Here is a 19794-nt window from a genome sequence, read left to right on the forward strand (position 1 = left end):
AAAAACATAGAACATTCTTATCAACCCATACATTTCCTTCATGCTTCTTCCCAGTCTAAATCTAACCTCCAGAGGTAACCCCTATTCTGATTTCCATCATTATCAAATAGCTTTGCCTGTTCTTTTGGAGTCTCTTTCAAGAGAACTTGGTCTTGGTCTTCATGTAAGTGGAATTATACGGCATGTACTGTCTTGCGTCTGGCCCTTTCCCTTAATATAATATTTGTGAGAGCCATCCATGTGGATACATGTGCCAATAGCTCACATTTTGTGTAGTATTTCATTTTATAAATATGCCACAGTATGTTTATTCAGTCTCCGTTTGATGGGCATTCTGGTTATTTCCATTATTTTTACTATTTTAAATAAAGCTACAATAAATATCCTTGCACATGTCTGTTTGTGGACACATATACTCATTTCTCTTGGGTAAATACTTAGGTGTGGAATTGGGGTGTAGAACGGGAATATTTTAGTCTCAGTACAAATTACCGAAAAGCCTTCCGAAGTGGCTTATCATTCTGCGTTCCCACCAGCGGTGTGTGAGCTCCAGTGGCTCCACAGTCTCACCAGCAGTTGTCGTGCCGGGCTTTTTCATCCCAGCCATTCTGGTGGGTGTGTAATGGTATTTTATTGTGTTTAAAAGGACGGATTTTTCTAAGCCACAAGAAACTTGTTTTTGAGCCCTAAACAAGTCACCCATTAAGGAGGTGTGTGAACAGGAGCAAGAATCCTCAATACTCTGTTTCTTCACCTATAAAATAAGGGATACTCTTGCCCACCTCAAGAGGTTTTATGATGATTAAACGAGATAGTGGTTACAAAGCCAAGGTTCTGGCTCACAAAAACCCTTAGTATTAAATAATAATTATTATAGTTTTTGTTGTTCTGGTTATTATTATTACTACAACTGATATAATTCAGGTAAAGAAATCCCTTATTTGTTTAAGGTTGTCCTACATATGGAGATATTATTGGTTGAAATTATCAAAAAATACTTATGTTTTAATGGTGTAAATTTCTCTCACTCTGTTGGCAGGAATTTAAGAAAAGTGATGAGGGAAGAATGCGTTTAATCCATCGACAGCTAGAGTGGGTGCAGCCTGTGTGCCTGCGATGCTCTAAGTGCCCCTCTTACTCTAGGGGGTAGGAGGGAGACAGAAAACAGACAATAACCAAATAGGTGAACAGAGAGTTTTCTACAGCGATGCACGCACCCTTGATGAAGATGTGATAGTGTGATAGGGAGTGTTGGGGAGCCCAAAGTAAACGGGTATTTAGAGAAGGTCTCTCTCAAGAGGTAACATTTGCAATGAAACCACAATGATTAAGAAGGACTTAGGCCTGCAAAGGTCTGAGGACAGAGAGTTGCAGGTGGAGGGAACTGATAGTACAGAGGCCATAATGAGACAGGCACAAGCTGAGCATGTCTGAAGAACGAGAGAATTTTCTCTGGCTGTTGTGAGCCAAGGGGAACATGGTACAAGGTAGGAAGCCATCAGGGCCATGGCAGGTAGCATCTCATAGATTATTTTGTTTTTTTATTTTGAGTGTCATATGAAGCTTGAAATGTTTTATGGAGAGGCATAGCATGATCTGGTGTCTATTTTTAGGAGATTACGTTTACGTATGATAGGTAGAGACTAGGTGGTAGTGGGTAAGGAGCTGAAGCAGGAAGCCTGGCCCTCCCATTGCAGTAGGTGGACAAGGGCTGGAGGAACGGTGGTGGTTTGACCAGAAGCTGCAGCAGAGACGGAGAGAAGTGGGTGGATATGAGATGAATTCTGCAGATGGTACCCGTAGGCCTTTCTGATGACAGGGAGGATGACGTTCTAGGATTAGGGGCATGATGATGAGGAAGACGGGAGAGAAACAGTTTAGGGGGGGCTGTAGAAATAAAGTTTTCCTTTGACCACTTTGGGGTTGAATTGCATTCCCCCAAAAGGTATGTTGCAATCCTAATCCCTGAACCCACAAATGTGACCTTATTTGGAAACAGAATTTTTTGCAGATGTAATCAAGTTGAGATGAGGTCATCCTGAATCAAGGTGGGATATGGCAGTGGCTGATGCTGACAAGAATAACTGAGTGGAGGGATGGACAGATGGACATACAAGCCTGACAGAAAAGCACTGAAAATAAGGTGTGAGGATAAGAAAGTTACTACCAGCAATTCTTTTGACAAATTTCACTGTGAAGGATAGCAGAGAAGTGGCCAGGTGCTGGGGCGTGTGGTATGAGGTGAAGGGAGAGTGTGGGGTTTAAGGTCGTGGAGAAGTTTAAGTGTGAATGAGCCTGTTGAGGGAGAGAAATTGGTGATTGAGGCGGAGGGGGAAAATTTCAGGAGCTAAGTCCTTGAGAAGATTAAGGGGATGTTAGTCTATGACAGGAACAAGGATGTTTTACTCACATTAATAGCAGGGAAGACAGAGAGAGGAGACAGATGTAAATTCCCTATAAATGAGAACACTCCTTTCTCACTGCTCCACTTTCTCTAGGGAGTAGGAGGCAAAGTCATAAATTGAGGGCATGGGGAGCAGGGGTCTTTGGAAGCTTCAGGAACCAGGAGAATACATAAAAGGCATTTGGGAATTGGAAGAGCCAATATTCCAGAGAAGGGGAACAGATTTACCAAAAGGTTAAGGGATCCTTTGAGATTTGTGGTCATTAATTCTAAGAAACACTGGGTAGTTGCAATGATTATGAAACATAGTGCTTGACATATTCCAGGCATTGTTCTAAGCCCTTGGTGTCTATTTATTTATTAAAACCTTTCAATCACCCTATGAGATGGGTTCTACTCTTTCCCACATTTCATAGACAAGTGAACAGGGAGGTTAAGTAACTTGTCCCAAATCACACAGCTAATGGGAAGCAGAGCAGAGATTTGAATCCAGGTGGTCAGCGTGGCACCAGCGATGAGGACCTCCCACGTGTCATGTGACTGCTCCCTCCCACTGTGCATTATTTTGCCTCACCAGGCTCACTTGATCAGGCCTCAAATGGCAATGGCCACCATTTATTGAACACTTAGTATGTCTAGTTAAGACCTTAAACACTTTAAACCCTTCATATGTATTAAGTAACTTAATCATCACAAAACCCTCATTAAGTTCTATCTTCATCTCATTTCACAGATGAGGAAATTAGGGTCCAGAGAGAGAAAATAATTGCTACTGAAAGCAGCTGGTTGGCTTTCATGGCTGGTGGCTTTTCTGGGTGAGCACAGTGGAGTGAGGTGGAGGCTGGGGGTTACAAGAGTGCACCATGGCAATTCAACTGAACAAAGAGGGAAGGAAGATGCCTAGGCTAGTAGTCCACAAATTAAATCACCTTCCCATTTGGAATTCAAGTCTCAAAAGATTACAGCCCTCCATATTCTTCCCTGTCCAATTTTTTATTCTGCTCTGTTTGATTGAGAAGGATCCCTTGTAGGTGTTTGGGAAGAGGTGGGGTCCCTTGAGCAGATACTGGCCAGGTAGTCCCTCCCCCACTAGACTGCTTACAGTTCCTTTACCCCCTACACATTGAATTAATCCAACCCCAGGTCTCTCATGTGGCCCACTTTTCCAAAGAAACAGAGTCAGTAGATGACAAAATACCACCCAACACCCTACACAAGCAGCCACATTTGGACAATATAGTTCAAGACTCTGGGTACTTCTAAGCAAAATTCTGTTCCCAGAACCAAGTATATGGTCCAGTCCACACATACATGAAATTGTCAGTATCTCAAGAGTGAGATGGGGGTCACAGAATCACAGAGGAACCAGGGCAGGCAGATCGTTTCCTTTTGATGTGAGAAGAACTGGGTTTGAATGTTTCCTCCTGCTGGATCTTAGTGAGTCTGTCTTTTCCATGAGAATTGCAGCAAGTACCCTAAACCACCGAGCGACAATGATGTTGCCAGCATGAGCAGTGACACTCTCCCGGAAATAGTGTGTAGAGAGCCCTTCCTGGGGCTTTGAATAATTCTGAACCTAAGACTCTTCCTTGTCTTTCTCCCTGGAGTATTTTGAAATATTCAGTATACTTGAGGAGGTTTGCTCCTCTAACAGTGGTAGCAGTAGCAGTAATAGTAACCATTTATTGAATAAGTATAAGGTGCTCTGTGCTTTATATATGCATTATTGCATTTAATTTAATCTTCATCACATCCTTATGAGGCAGGGGCACTATTTCCATTTTACAGATATGGATAACTGAGGCTTAGAAAAGGTGAATGGTTCACCCAGAACCACATGGCTGGTGTCAGAGACAGACTGATGTGTTGGAGGCCTATGTTCTTATCCCCTTTATATTACTGAAATATAAGTGGAGTCATTTGGCATCTCGGGCTTAGCTTTCCTGGAAGTATGGTAGAATGAAAGGGACCCCCAGCACAGAAAGACAGGGGATTTAGAGTCTGTCCCAAATCACAGGTTAGTCACTCTGACTTTGTATAATTATTTAACCTTTCTGAGACTCTTCATTCATCTGCAAAATAGAGATATTATCAATATTTTCCTCCAATATTTTTCTCTAGATAATAAAAGGCATTTAGTGCTAATGTCTCAGTCTGTAGGCATATGATTACATTACGTAAGTCAGTGGCAGTTTCTCAGGGCCATTTAATTAAAGCTCACTAATCTGGATGCAAGCATAGGAGGCTCATGTTTTTGCAGAATGTGAGAAGAGATCGAGAAACAGGAAAGTGGGTCTCGATCATCCCGCGGGCTGACAAACTGTGAGTCCGCAGGATGGTGACAGGAGGGACCTGACCAACTCACTTATTTCTTAATAGAGCTGTGAATCTACCCTAATCTCACAAGACATTTGGAGCAAAAAAAGAGCCGCCCCCTGCAGAGAGCGCCCGCAGGCTTTGCCTCTTCCACCGGTCTTCTTCGGGACTCCTGGCAGGGTCCTGCCCGTGACGATAAGACAGCACTGAGGTCTGATGGCAGTCGCAGATGGGAATTTGGTTAGACTCTGGGCATTTTTCCAGGGGGATTGCAGCCGCAGATCTGAGGTGATAATGGCACGCTGGGGTCCCTGACATAGAAATCAGCTCCACACCGTTCCCTGCAACACCTGGCCAGCTGTGGCCTGTGTGGTGCCCTGGCAAGAGCTGTGGCATGGGAAGTCACACACGAGGACTTCAGTCGCAGACCAGCAGTCAACACCTTCATGACCTTGCAGTGTCCTCATCAGTAAATATAGACGCTAGAAAAAGTGACCTCCAGCGCTCCACTAGCAACATTCTCTGATTCCATCTCGATGGCAGGGATAGGCCGAGAGCTTAGCCCTCCCGATATCTCCAAAGGTGAATACCATCACCACCACCGAGCATTTCTCTCTTTCATCCCCTTGAAATGATTAGGATACATGAGAGGTACGGTTTTCAAATTTGTATTTTTAAGCTGTGAAAGGCTTTTTTTTAAGAAACACAATCTTACCCCAAAGCCTGGATAGAGTTTGCCCTTGACCCCTTCCTTCTTTGCCCTTGGCCATAGCTGGAGACATCTACAGAGCATATATTTGTGTTTTTCTTTGTTTGCTTTGGGTTTCAAAAATAAAGTATCAGTTGTTTTTTTTTTTTTTTAATCCAAAGCAACAAAATGATGATTATGGGGACAATTATTTGAACTGAAAAGCATTCATTTCTGAATTACTTCCTGGGGGATTCACTCCCTCGTTGAATGGTTGCCCCACTGTATTCTAGGTTGTTAGCTTCTGCCCCACCCTTCCTCATTCTTCTGCATCTGAAGAAATCGCCTGCTTTCCCAGGGCAGAAGGATAGGATGAAAAGCATCATCTTGAAACTCAGGAGTTCGGGGTTCTGTTTCCAAAACTATCTACCTAGGTGACCTCGAGAATGCCACTACTCATCCTCTTTGGTTTACGCTTCCTCCTTTGTCCAGTGAGAGTGTTGGGCAAGGTGGACCCCAAACCACCCTGGCAATCTGGGATTGTTTGTCTTGAGCCCCACCTTGCCTTCTCCTGGGGCTGTGCCCTTGGCGACTGCCCACCTAGTCTTCTCTGGCTACAGCGTAAGCTGAGGGAAGACACCAGAGGGGAGTTTTGGGGTTGCCCAGAGTATTTGCCAACAGACTCTGAAGGAATCGGTCTGCATGAGCTTGTGTGGGCAAGCACTAGAATTGTCACAGGGAATAACACGTCCCCAGTGGCTGCTCTCTACAGATTTTTAAGCTAATAAATAGTCCTTGTCTGTGCAATCTGCAATTAGACTGCCTGCCACAGTTTACCTTAGTAGAGCTGGTTTACAGCTGCCTTATTTGCTCAGCGAAAAGTAGCTGTGTAAAGGAGTACATGTCTCCTGGTTCCCAGCTCCTCCCCATTGCAGAGCCAGGGCTCCAGGTTCCTGAGAGCTGGAAGGAGTCCTGGGGATTCCCAAGGGAAAGAGCCCTCAGGCCAGATAGCAAAGTCTAGGCTCTTTCCAGCTCCTTCTGCCCTTGATTCTTTCTGGCCTGAGGTCAGATTGGAGCACACAGAAAGTAAGAGGACCCCAGGAAGTTCCCTGCATGGGAAAGAGGAAAGACTGTGGTCTTAGCACAAAGTGCAGTCCCTGTTTATTGAGGGCTTATAGGTACAGAGGATTAGATGAAACAATTTATACACAGGATCTCTTTAATCCTCACCACCCCCCTAGGAGGTTAGGTATTAGTATCTGCTTTGGATAAATGCCTTGTCATTTACACAAGAAAAAGTGGCCCCTCTCACTTCCTGGCCCTTGTACTTCTTTTTATGAAATTACATTTATTAGTTTTTTTTTCATATAAAGAAGTACAAAGAGGAAAACAAACAAAAACAAAAAACAAACCAAAAAAAGGCCCATGACCCTACTCTCTAATCCCAGATGAACTCTGTAAATATTACAAAAATAAAATAATACATATCCATGTATTTTTTAGAAAATTCAAACAGTGGAGAAAGTAATAAAAATAAAAGGTAAGCATCTTCTCTTCATCCCAGCCCCTCTCCACAAAGGAAAGAAAGTTTTAATAGTTTGTGCAGATGATTATTTCCTATCCGAAATGGGTCTATGGATATTCTCTTTGCAGGTATTCTGTTTACTGTTATTTATATAAAAGGGGTCATACTGAAACATTGTCCTGTGCCTTGTTTTGTTTTGTTTTTTAACTTTCTGTATCTTGGAAATCTTCCCACATCAACACCTACAGCTCTGCTGCATTCTTTTTAACAGCTGCGTGGTATTTCATCACATGGATGGACTCCAGTTTATTTAATCAGTCCCTATGGCAGGAACTATTTGCAATCAAAACTGCTCTGTCTAGTCTGTATCATATATCATGGAAAAATTTGAGAGCATATATGTAGGGTAAATTCCTAGCAGTGGGATAATAAGTCAAATGCATGCCGTTCAAATAGGCACTATCAATTTGTATTCCCACCAACAGCATTGAGACTGTTCATTCCCCTGGCACTGGGTATCACCAAATTTTTAAGTTTTGCCAAATTGATTGGTTTTTTTAAAAAGGTATCTCAATTTTGATTTAGATTTTCTTAATTAGGAGTTAAGGTTGATCATATTTTTATATATTTATTAGCTGTTTAAAAATTATTTTCATGTTTATTTGGGGGAAATAATTACCTATTCCCATTATTTATATATTTTTTCTAGTTGTGTGTGTGTCTTTTTATTATTGATATGACTGAGCTTTTTGTAAACAAAAGGGAAAACCCTTTATGTCATGGATTGAAAATATGTCCCTTGGGTTTAGTATGCATTTTAATTTTTGTCTGTGGTATACATTTCCAAGAAAGGCTATGCAGGGTATGTGACTACATAGCAGGGCTCCCCTTGGCTTGTCAAAGCCCAGCTCGGGGGCTGTCCTGAGGCATGCTATCACACTATGCATTTTAAGCAGGCTCCAGAGATGGAGGCTGTCCCCCTATCCCTGAAGCACCTTTCTGTTTTACTCCATCACAACAGTATACTTTTATTGCCCTGTTTTCACACCAGAGTTTCTTTTTTTTTTTTTAATTTTATTTATTTATTTATTTATTTATTTTTAATTTTATTTTGTCGATATACATTGTGGCTGATTATTGCTCCCCATCACCAAAACCTCCCTCCCTTCTCCCTCCCCCCTCCCCCCAACAATGTCCTTTCTGTTTGCTTGTCGTATCAACTTCAAATAATTGTCACACCAGATTTTATAAAGCTACTTCAGTATCATTTAACTTTATTTCTACCAATAAAGACAATTTGTTAAATGTTAACGAATTTACTAATTTACTGATTTATCTTATCTTAATGAATTTTAGGATTTGTGTACTGCTTGAAGATTACAAATAAATACATTCATGGCTTTAGAAATTCTATAGTTTTACTTCTTGCTTAACAGATTTTATCATCAGGTAGTTTTTTATCCCTCCTCGGCAAGGACTCCTGGGTATCTTAGTCCCTGGGTTCCTAAAACAGGAGATTCCTTGTTACCTTTAATCTTGAAGGATAATTTGGTAATGAATAAAATCCTTGTGTAACAGTTACTTAACCAGAAATGATCGATCAGTCTGTCAATCCATCCATCTATCAGCTATCTATCTATCCACCTATCTTATAAACAAAATAAAAGAATTATTTAACAGTCAGACATGCCTCTTGCTACCCACCGTAAGAAATAGACCACAGAAGCCACCTTGTATGCTGTTTCTCAATCACATTCCGCTTCTTACCTACAGAAGCATCTCTCATGTCGAAATCTGTATTTATCCTTTCACTGAGTTTCTTTATATTTGTATAATACTACATATGTGCACCTCCCTAAACAATATAGAGTATTATATTGCATATTTTAAAACTCTCTATATCATACTATCCTATTTTTCTTCAGTTTGCTTTGTGTGCTTAACATTATAACTGAGAATTATCCCTTGATATTTAGAGCTCTGATTCATTTCATTTTATTACAGTTCATCTGCACTGTTGTATAGGACTACTGGGTATGAGCACACCACTATATATCACTTTTCTCTTGGTGGGACTATAGATCCCCCTCCCCCCAGGTTGTCTGTTGCAAATGGTATTGCACAGGAACACACATGTGAAAATTTCTTTATGCACATCTGTGAGGATTTATCTATGGTACATACCTAGAGGTAGAATTGTTGGTTCTATGGTATATTCATATTTAACCTTATTAGCCATCACCAAAGTTTTTTTTAAAGAAGTTGCACCACATTACACTCCCACCAGAATGGTACATGAGTTTTGTTTCTGCTTATCCATGTCAGTGGGCTCAGTCATTTTGATTTTTGCCAGTCTACTGAGTGTGAAGTGATATCTCATTATGGTTTTAATTTGAATTTCCCTGCTTACTTGTGAGATGGAACACTACTTAATGTGTATTGGCCCTTTGGGTTTTCTCTTCTGGGAGATGCCTTTTCATTTATTTTGTCTGTTTGTTTTTATTGGGTTGTTTTCTTTCTTATTGGTGTGATATTATTTATGTGTTCTCAATATTAATATAGGTGTATTTTCTAGTCTTTGACTTGTAGTTTTATGATTGCTTTTCCTGTATCACAATTTAAATGTTTCAGTTATTTTCTCTCGTTTGTGCCTTTTGAGTCTTGTTAAAAAATTCGTTCCTCCTCTGAGATCATTAACATGTTCTTCTATGTTCTTTTCTAATAATTTTTAAGGTTTGATAATTTTTTGTATTTAGGTCCTTAGTCCCCCTTGAACTGATTTCTGTGTATGTGTTTTTGCATATATTTGTGTGCGCGCGTGCCTGTGTGTGTGTATTTTCCCCAGTTGTTCTACACCTATTTAGTGAAAAGCCTGGACGTTTTTTCTGGAGAAAATTTTTCAATTCTCTCTTCTTTTCATTATTTTCAAAAAGTTTTGAGGTAGAGGAATGGAATCAAAACATCTTTACTCAAAAATATTAGCAAAGTCTTAATAGTATTTACTAGTAGTGCAGTTCTAAGTGCTATGTAATGCGAATTATATATATTAACCCATTTAACCTTCTCGACAACCCTGTGAAATGGGTCATTATCGCTTCCTTTTGCACTTGAGGAAACAGCCGCACAGAGAGGTTTGAATCTGGCTGATTGGTTTCGACATAGCGTGTTCCTCACCCAATACAGTGCTCTGCCTCTATGGAAATAAAGTCTCAAAACTCTTAAAAAGGTTGCTTCACTTTCTATTGATTTCACATTTTTTGAATTCGGCTTGAGTTTTTTTGTTTATTATTTTAAATGGAATTTCACCAGAGTACATCTAGATATTGGTTCTTTCTAATATATATAGTCTGACACTTCATTATTTCTTTTGATCTAAAGACTAAAGTCTTCTCTCTGCTCAGAAAACAAAACAAAACAAAACAAAAAAACCCCCCAAAACCTAGTAACTTTGCATTACTGTTTCTGAGTGACCCCTTCTGTCTCTCCTCTGGGAGTCTTATCTTAAATAGACTGTGACTCCTAGAGTTGGCCTCTGTGTTTTGCCTTTTCTCCCACAGTTTTTTATCTTTGTCCTTCTCCCTGAGTACCAGCATGTTTCTCTCACTGGACTCTATCTCACCAGTTCCCTTCTGTATCCAGTCTGTTGTCCAGATCTGCAGCCCGAGGCAAACTGTCCTGATCACTTTGTTTCCCTCCCATGACTGTTGAGCTAATGTCACAGATGCAAAATTCTGTTAAGTTGTATGGAGATCGCCATTTGGATATTATCTCGTGTTTTCCTCCTGTTCCTGGCCGCCAACCTCTTCTTTCACAAAGAAACGTTCCCTCTGGTTGCTTGCTTATCTGAGCCAGCAGCATTGCACGACTCCAGGAGCCCAGTCCCAGACTTCTCTCTAGCTTTACTTTGCGTCCTGCCTGGCGACAGATGTCTCTTGGTGCTGTTCCCGTGACTTGTGGCTTCTGCTGATATTTGGGAAAGGCATGGAGTTCTGACAGGAGGTCAAAATAGCCTGGGCAGTGACTGAGCTAGAATAAAATCATTGTTGCTTTGGGGACGGTTGTCAATGGTGAAGGTGAGGGGACAGAGGCAGAACTGGAGGTAAAGACATCATCTGGATGCAGCTTTGCACGGTTTGGTCTGGCAGGTGGTAGCAGCTATGCTCTGAAACCTCAACCCCCCACTGTTCCCAGCCATGGACATGTTTGTCTATACTGTGAGGTGAGAGTGTTCTTGCTACTGGACTGGGGGGCTTCACGGAGCTCTTACACACTTCTGCCCAGAGCTCTGCAGGATGTATGGGGTTTCTCTGCTATTGTGATTTGGGCAAAGTTTATAATTCTTTGCCCTCCTGTCCCAATAGCTGGCAGATGGACGGACAGACTCAGGGTAGTTGCTGCAGGACAGAGGAGGTGGTTCTTTGCATTTCAGCTAACGAATTGTATGATACCCCTTGCTGTCATACATCCTATTAGTTCATGAACTCTGTACATCGCCAGGGAGAAGAACATTGCCTCCTCCCCTGTGACCTGCATGAGGCTTCGCATTCACCAACTTTTCTTCCCTTCATGCCACTCCTGTTCATGCTAAACTTTGGAGGGTACAGAGAGTGTAAATCATTGTAGACCTTGGCCCCGGGTCCAGCTGAAGACTGACATGTCGCTAGTCCTAACATAGTGGTTCACGAAGTGTGGTCCTTGAAACCAAGGGCATTGTCAGCATCACCTGGGAACTCCTTAGAAACAGAAATCATCAGGCTTCACGTTAGACCTGAACATCAGGAATTCTGGGGCTGGAGCCCAGCAATCTGTGTGCCACCCAGGGGAGCTCTCAGGTTTGAGGACCATAGCTCAAATAAGAGCTGAAACTGTCACTGTGCTTTCGCCACTTCAGCCTCAAGAGCAGCTTTCCCAAAAACGTGTTCCGAGAGATGAACATAAAGGCTTCATAGGGAGTTCAGCACTCATTGTCTCCGAGAAGTCCCTAGACTTGGTTTTTCTATAGCTGCTCATTTCATTTAACTCACCGTTTTCCAAACTGAGCAGATCACAGAATTCTTTATTCCTGTCATATGCTCTTGGTCCTGCCTCTTTACCCATCAGCATCTTTTCTTTCCCCACCACTCAAAACCTCAGTTCTTGAAGCTTCAGCTTCTTGAACTTGAATTCTCATGAATTTCCACTGTCTCCCGACCACAGTCTCAGAGAAGAGTCACAGCTAAACACATACAGGCCACGAGGGTGAGGTGGCTAGAGTGAGGGTTGTAGAAAGACTGTGGACTTTGAAGGCAGCTAGACCTGGTTGGAATCCAGGATCTACCACCGACTAGCTCCGTGAACTTGGGAAAGTGACCGTGTTTTACAGGGTTCTTGTGAAGAATAAATGAAGCCAGGTGTGCACATGTAATGAACATGGAATTTGGAGTCAGAACACCTTCATGCTAGTGCTGACTCAGTCATCTAGCCCCTTGGCCTCGGTTTTCCCATCAAGAAAATGGGAGAATAATAATAATAAACAACTTACCATGCAGTATTAATTAAACTTTTAGCTAGTACATGTAAACGATCTTTGTAAACTGCAAAAAGCAGTAAACTGTTAGCTACTATTATGTCCAAAAAAAGAGCCATGTTTATAGAGGCTGTGTCCCTCTGCCTGGTGCACAGTAGGTGATCCAGAAACTTCAGTTCCCTTTCCAACAAGCATAGCTCCAAGCACTGGAGCAATGCTTTGTCCTCAGGGACCTTATTCCAGCTGACAGATAAGAATGATTTGTAAGTAGCACAGGCACTGTTTTATGTTCCATCTTCCTCAGTATTGATTTGTTTATCAAAAATGTTATTTATAAAGAGCACAGAAATAAACCAGCCCAAATTCTGCAGGATGTATCACAGGTTCTGAATTAATGAGGTCCAAATTTATGAGGATTCTGAATTGTTACTTCCTTTCCTTACTCTTCTATTATTGAGTGGGGTGGGGTGGCAGGGAGAAACCGACAGTGTTGCAGAAGAAGGGTCCCGGCTGTCCCCGAGTCTTGTAGCCCACCCCAAGGGGGGTAACACACCCCTTGGCCTTCCCCTTTTTTCTCTCCCTAATAAGGATACATTTCCTCAGGCCTAGAATTGGGTTTCTGGAGCTGTAACATGGCCTGGGATACGGGCAGAAGCCTCTTAGTTCAGCTCTAATAATTCTATAAAAGTTTGAGTTGTAACCACAGTATTTTAGAGCAAAAATGTTCCTGTGACCATAGTATTTTTTGAGCAAGAATGTTCCTCAGGGAAAGCTGTGTGCCCTGGGGAATGAAGTAATTTATTCCAGAGTGCAGAGCATGAGGGAAAAGTGGCAAAATTCTCATGTTCCTGATGTGCTAGGACCACAGTTCTCCGAGTGTGGTCCCTGGACCAGCAGCATCAGGGGATTGGATGGAAATGCATTGTCTTGAACCCTATCCCAGACCTGCTGAATCAGAAACTCTGGGAGTGGGGCCCAGCTATTTGGGTTAAGTCTCCTGGTTATTCTGATGCACGCTCTGGTTTGAGACTTAGGATAACAGGGAAGGACGTGGGGCCAGACTCCACTCCCCAGAGGAAGACCACTCGGGCCCTGAACTCAAATGGGGTGGTGCCAGGAACCCAGAGGGTCCCGGCCAAAGCTTATTGAATGCACGACAGTAAGCTGAACTTAGGTTGTTTCTTCACCTTGGCTAAGGCAGTGATTCTTGTTTCCAGTGGCACATTGGAATCACCTAGACAGCTCTTTAAAAATATCCCTGCCTAAGCCCAGACCCTGCCCAGCTGAATTAGAATCTCTGGAGTTGGTCTGGGCATCTGTATTTTTAAAAGTTCCCAGGTGATTCCAATGTGCACCTAAGGTTGAGATCTACTGATCCAGAATGTGCTCTGCTAAGGAAAATTGTGATTTGTGTTGTCTTTCTATTTATTATAGATTTTCTGTAAGATATCTATTTTACCTATTTATATTAGAAAAATTACTTATTCATTGTAGAAAAGAAAACTTGAAAAATATAGAAAAATTGAAAGGAGAGAAGAGATATCACTCATGTTTCAGCTATCCAAAGGCAATTGTCAATATCTTGGTGTGCTTTCTTTCAATCTTTTTTTTTTCTTGTATGCACTGTTTGTTTGAAATTTACAGCACTGTGATTGTAGTTAATATATTATTTTCTGTCCACTTTTTAACTTAACATTAAATCTTAAGTTGTTCCACACTGTTATAATTATAAGTACAACTTTTAATATGCTTGGTGGCAACATGAAAAAAAGGTGGCTTTTCTCCATTTTCATATGCACATACCGCAGGATGGCATTTAGAAAGTTCTTTCTTTCTTTATAATGCCTGTATTTCAAGTGTGTTATAAAATCCTACTTTGAATGTCAGAAGGAGAACATTTCTCTTTGTATTTCTCTGCATAGTCCTAACCTGCCCTGGGTCCTTTCCTCACCTCAACGCCACAGGTAGATGTGTGCATTAGGCTGATGAGGGATGAGGTCTTATCACTGAAAGTTAGGAAAGGAGAGTACATAACTGTTTCCCCAATGTTTTATAGCCACCATCCACCTGTCAGCCTCAGCTGTGGTTGGATTTCTCCAAAGTCACCAGGCTGTAGTGCCATGGATGGCGGTGTGATTCGAAAACATACACATACATGGAGCAGTTCCCATCAGACCCACGCTAGCATGCTTGGGAAAGAAAGAAAACAAATGAGCAAAGCAAGGAAGAGAAAGAAGGAAGGTGGAACAAATAGACTAATGTTCTGTTGTGTCTTGTGTTCAGTCAGAAATGCCAAAATCAAGCCATAGCCCCAATGCAACGTTCCCAGGACTTTATTCTTGTTGAACGGCTATATATGCATATTAACATGTAATATATACTGCTGAAATATATTAACGTGTTTCATATATAACATATTAATATATTACATACATATATATTAATATATTTTCAGTGATATATATTTTACATATATACAATATGTGTATTTTAGATATAAAATATGTGCAATATATAACATGTTAATATATTGTCAGCAATATATATTACATATTAATATACATTCAGTAATATATATATATTATATTTCCAGTGATATATATGCATTTTTATATGTAAAACATATATATGCTATATATAACTTAAATATATATTGTCAGCAATATATTATATTAATATTAATACATTTTCACATTATATATATTAATATTAATATATTTTCACATTATATTTCATATTGTATTTTAACATTAATATATTTTCAGTGATATATACACATATTTTATATGTGATTCTATATGTGCAAAATACGTAACATATTAATATATTTTCAGTGACACATATTTTACATATTATATATAATATAAATGTATTTTATATATAATATATGTGCAATATATAACAAGTTAATATATTTTCAGCAATATATATTACATAGTAATATACATTCAATAATATATATTATATATCACATTTCCAGTGATATATATGCATTTTTATATATAAAACATATATATGCTATATATAACTTAAATATATATTGTCAGCAATATGTTACATTAATATTAATACATTTTCACATTGTATTTCACATATTATATTTTACATTAATATATTTTCAGTGATATATACACATATTTTATATGTGATACTATATGTGCAAAATACGTAACATTAATATATTTTCAGTGATATATATTTTGCTTATCATACATAGTATATATACATGCTTTCTGTATAAAGTACATGTGTGTATACAGACATGATACATGTGTATCCTCGGCTACTTCCGCCTGTGGCTCGGCTGCCGGCGGGAAAGCGAGCGCGCGCTGCCGTCGGCCGCGACGGTGTCGCGCGGGTCTTCCGTGTTAGTGTCCCGGATGTGTCCGGTAATTGTGCCCCATCTTCTTGCAGGGCATTATGGGAAGGATGCTTACCGAAGTGGAGGACCAGATCTCCATAACTTCATCTCATCTGGATTTGTCACATTAGGAAGAGGACACACGAAGGGTACAGTGGAAACCATTTTTTACTAAAATACAGAGGTTGCCTAGGGAACCCTGATCTGAAGGGTGAAGACGGTGTGGAGGCCGAGGCTTGTCCGGGACGGAAGTGAGAGGGGTGGTTCGAGGGCAGCTGGTCCTGGTGACAGGCCAGGCTTCTGACAGGAGTGACCAGGAGGTCACAGGCGTGATTTTAGAGGGCCGTAAATTTCCAAGAGATGACCATCCTGCTCTGCCCATGGCGGGGAGCAGGGCGCAGACGCTGGAGGCTCCCGGGGGGCGGGCTCCCAGGCAGGCAGCGTGGCGGGAAGACGCCGACAATGGATGTTGTGGCAGCATTTGCAAAATGCTCGTTCGCCTCTTGGCTGTTATTCCTTTTCCTTTTGAAAGCCACACTGATGTCAATGTTCTGTACTGTAGGTGTCTAAGCCAGCGTGCATGTGGAGAGTTTCAGCGTCCTAAGTGTGTCTCTGTAAACACTCTGTGATGTGCACACTAAGGTAGAGTGTAGACCTGCAAGCTGCAAGGTGAAAGCTAACCTAGTGCTTCTGCTGAGCTGCTTTACGACCTAGCTGACAGCTTGCAGAGCATCTGTGCGGGGGGCGTGGAAACCTCCTCGATGCTGTCTTTTGTTTAAACAGAGTCCTACTAGTGTTGTGAGCATTCTGTCACATCAAGAGGAACTGGATCCCTAATTCCTTTGATTACCTTCCTAACACCTGCGTGCTGTTATAGACTAAATGTGAATTCTGTTGTAGGGATCATATATCCCTGTCTTCCTCTGAAACGTGTCTGTTTCAAGTGTGAGTGAACAAGGAACTTTGCAATATTTTCTTACATTCCATGCACCTACTTTTTAAATTCCCTATGTGATGTTTGTTCATCCTGTAGAGAAAAAATATCTGTATCTGTGTATGTATTTTTCTGTTGTGTCTATTTGTGTCTAAATAAAGTTTATTGAGGATACAGGTGGCATTTGTGGCTACTAAGAGTTGCAGAATCAAATTGGGACCAGCTGGCTCCAGAAGGGGAAATGGGCTGCACAGTTAACCACTGAAAGATAAACTCTAGTTATCCTCAGATGAACTCAAACCTGGCATTGCTGGCCCTGCATCATCTGCTTTGTGGCAATTATCTATCACTGTGAAACAAATCACTCTAAAAGTTAGCATTTTAAAACTATAATAAACATTTATTATCTCATGGTTTCTGTGGGTTGGGAACTTGGGTGCTTTTGATGTGGGGTCTCTCATGAGGTTGCAGTCACGATGTCGGGTCGGGCTGCATCATCTGATGGCTTGACTGGGCCTGTAGGATCTGCTTCTAAGGTGATCCACTCACATGGTGCCAGCTATTGGCAGGAGGCCTCAGCTTCTCCCCATGATGTTCTCACCATGGGCTACTTGAGTGTCTTCATGGTACAGTGGCTGGGTGTTGTCAGAGTGGGTGATCCAAGAAAAACACAAGCCAAAGTGTCTTTTATAAACAAGCTTATTGGTTACACCTCACCATTTCTCAATATCCTATAGGTTACATGAGTCAGTCTACTCAGGATGGCAGGGAACTACACAGGGGTGTGAATATCAGGAGCCGAGGATCATTGGGGGCTATTTTGGAGTCTGGCTGCCATGCACATGCCCACGGAGTGGAGCTACAAATCTGGATTTTTCAAACAGAACACAGTATTTCCTCCCAAGGCTCCTCAACTTCCATGGCTTCCCTTCCTTACCTCCACCCCTTGTAGGTGGTCCAACCTGAAACACGAATGCTTCAACCCATAGAATGCATTATAGACATTATAAATATTATGGCTTTTGGTTCATGCATTCCTTTGACAGATATTTAATGAGGTCTGCTCTGTGCTAAGCAATATTCAGAAGTAAAAAATAGAATTTATTCTTATGGACCTCACATTCCACTAGGAGAAGCAGGTGAAATAAAGACTTGACCATAAGTGCAAGGAGAAAAGATAAAGCAGGTAAGATGGCTTGCTGGGGAAGCCCTCTCAGATAAGATGAGGTTTGAGAGGAGCCCTGCATCCCAAGCAGAGGTGACAGGAAGGCCTGAGGTAGAAGCTTTCATGTTGCGTCAAGAAACAGAAAGGCGGCTGGTGTGAGTGGAGCAGCACAGAAGAGGAGAGAGGGAAGAGGTGGGACCAGAGCCACAGGGACCTGGATCAGGCACATATCAGAGGGTGCACTTCAGGCTGCTTTCAAATGAGCTAGAGCTTCCTCATGGCAGCAGGAAGGCGATGCTGTGTCCCTGTCTGTCTTTCCATTCTCTATCTCCTGGGACACCCAGGAGACCCTCTCCTGCCCCTGCCTGTGGCTGCTGCTGGTTATCCCCCATCCTGACTTCTGCAGCATCACCCACCTGTCCTGTGCATGCGTGGCCTGTTCTCTCCGCTCACTGTCCTTAGATTTCCCTCTCCATTCCCTTCTATCCAAGGCCTCCAGCACCTCCTCTTTCCGGGAACGTATCTTGTGTACATTTTCCTATTTAGATAATAACTAAAGTTTCATTAGCAAAGAGTCTGGGGTTGAGGGTGGAAGAGGCTTTGGAAACAGGGATTCCCTTCTAATATAGGGGACTCTTTAGTCCCTGTACAGCTTGGATTTCTGGAGAAGGGCCAAGGTCCATTATCTCTTCCTTCAAAGCAAACTGAGTTCAACTCTGAGTGGTACCTATAAGCAAACCGGCCCTATGTAAAGACATCTAACATGGGGCCAGTCTCCATTGAGTGTGTTTAATTCTCTCTTTTATTTCATTTGTTTCTCCATTCTTTGTGTCAACTCTAGTTACTGCCTTTCTGGTCTCTCTTCCTTTATTCCTCCCCCCCCCCCTTATTCCAACATTTTTCTTAGGACTCTGGTGGCACCTGGCCATTGGGTAGCCCTGCTATGACTCTCAGGACTGAATGGGTGGCTAACACCTGCTTTAGAAGATAATACCATTGCCCTACTAATGCACATCACTGAATTTAACATGTATTTCTAATCAGACTGATTATCCCAGAACCAAGCATTGATTGTTCTTGTTCTAAATAGCACTGGGAATCTTCATTGGAAGCTTGGTTGACACCAGTCCTATCCACCATTTTTTGTAGGTCCCAGAGGCAGCATGGAGAAGTACACGCTAGCTTAGGTGAGGGTTCTTGTGACTTCAGGGACTTGGGGCTGAGCATGCATATGGATCTGTCTGCTTTGTAACAAGATCCACAGGTGCGTGGGTAATTAAATCTTCTTAGTTGGAGCCTAAAATAAATGGATATTTGTTAGTAGGATTGAGAAGGTGAGACATTAGCAGAAACAGAATTCTGACTGGGGGCTTTCATATTCACCAAAGCCCTCTACTCTATCCCTCTCCTGTTGGGAAACCCCATATTTTAGCCTAGAAGGTCCCACAGTCACTGGCCAACCCCCCAGGTTGAATAACACTGCCTTAGGCTCACTGGGCACCAGACTGGGTTCTGATGCCTCTTTCCAGGACTTTCTAACTAAATGGTATGTTCTGGCCTTTTCTTGAAATTCTTCTCTGACTTTCTCCTTCTTCTAAACACCTACTTCTGTATGTCTCCCCTTCTCTGATTTCTTCCTTTGACCTCCTGCTTGTTCTTTTCCTAGAGTAAGAGGAGGCCAAGGCTAAGGAAGATACTGATCTGAGTGACTGAATTTAGAACAAGTTCCTCCTAAAATCTTTTCTCTTTCAATTAGACAAGATCACCCAGACCCTCACACAGAAACCCAGAGTAGTCTTCAGAAAGGCAAAGAGTTCACTTGGGACACCACAGTGAAAAACCAGTGATGACGGCTTCTGTTTGCAGAGCATTCACTGTGTGCTGGCACTCACATA

At 41.8% G+C, this 19794-nt stretch overlaps 1 protein-coding gene across 3 annotated transcripts in view; it reads left to right on the forward strand.

The window, feature by feature from the left end:
- The window catches only part of SHISA6 (shisa family member 6), a 279290-nt gene that overhangs the window by 123168 nt on the left and 136328 nt on the right, over positions 1-19794 (forward strand). The window contains exon 3 of one of the 3 annotated variants that reach the window (XM_063113148.1): positions 15854-15954. The exons of 1 other annotated variant lie outside the window; for it this stretch is intronic. In XM_063113148.1, coding sequence (XP_062969218.1) covers positions 15854-15954 — 101 coding nt within the window. The remainder of the gene's footprint in view (positions 1-15853; positions 15955-19794) is intronic. One more of the 3 variants, XM_063113149.1, reaches the window with a different exon arrangement.

Source organism: Cynocephalus volans, chromosome 10, assembly GCF_027409185.1.
Source record: "Cynocephalus volans isolate mCynVol1 chromosome 10, mCynVol1.pri, whole genome shotgun sequence".
In the NCBI taxonomy this organism is placed as follows: Eukaryota; Metazoa; Chordata; class Mammalia; order Dermoptera; family Cynocephalidae; genus Cynocephalus; species Cynocephalus volans.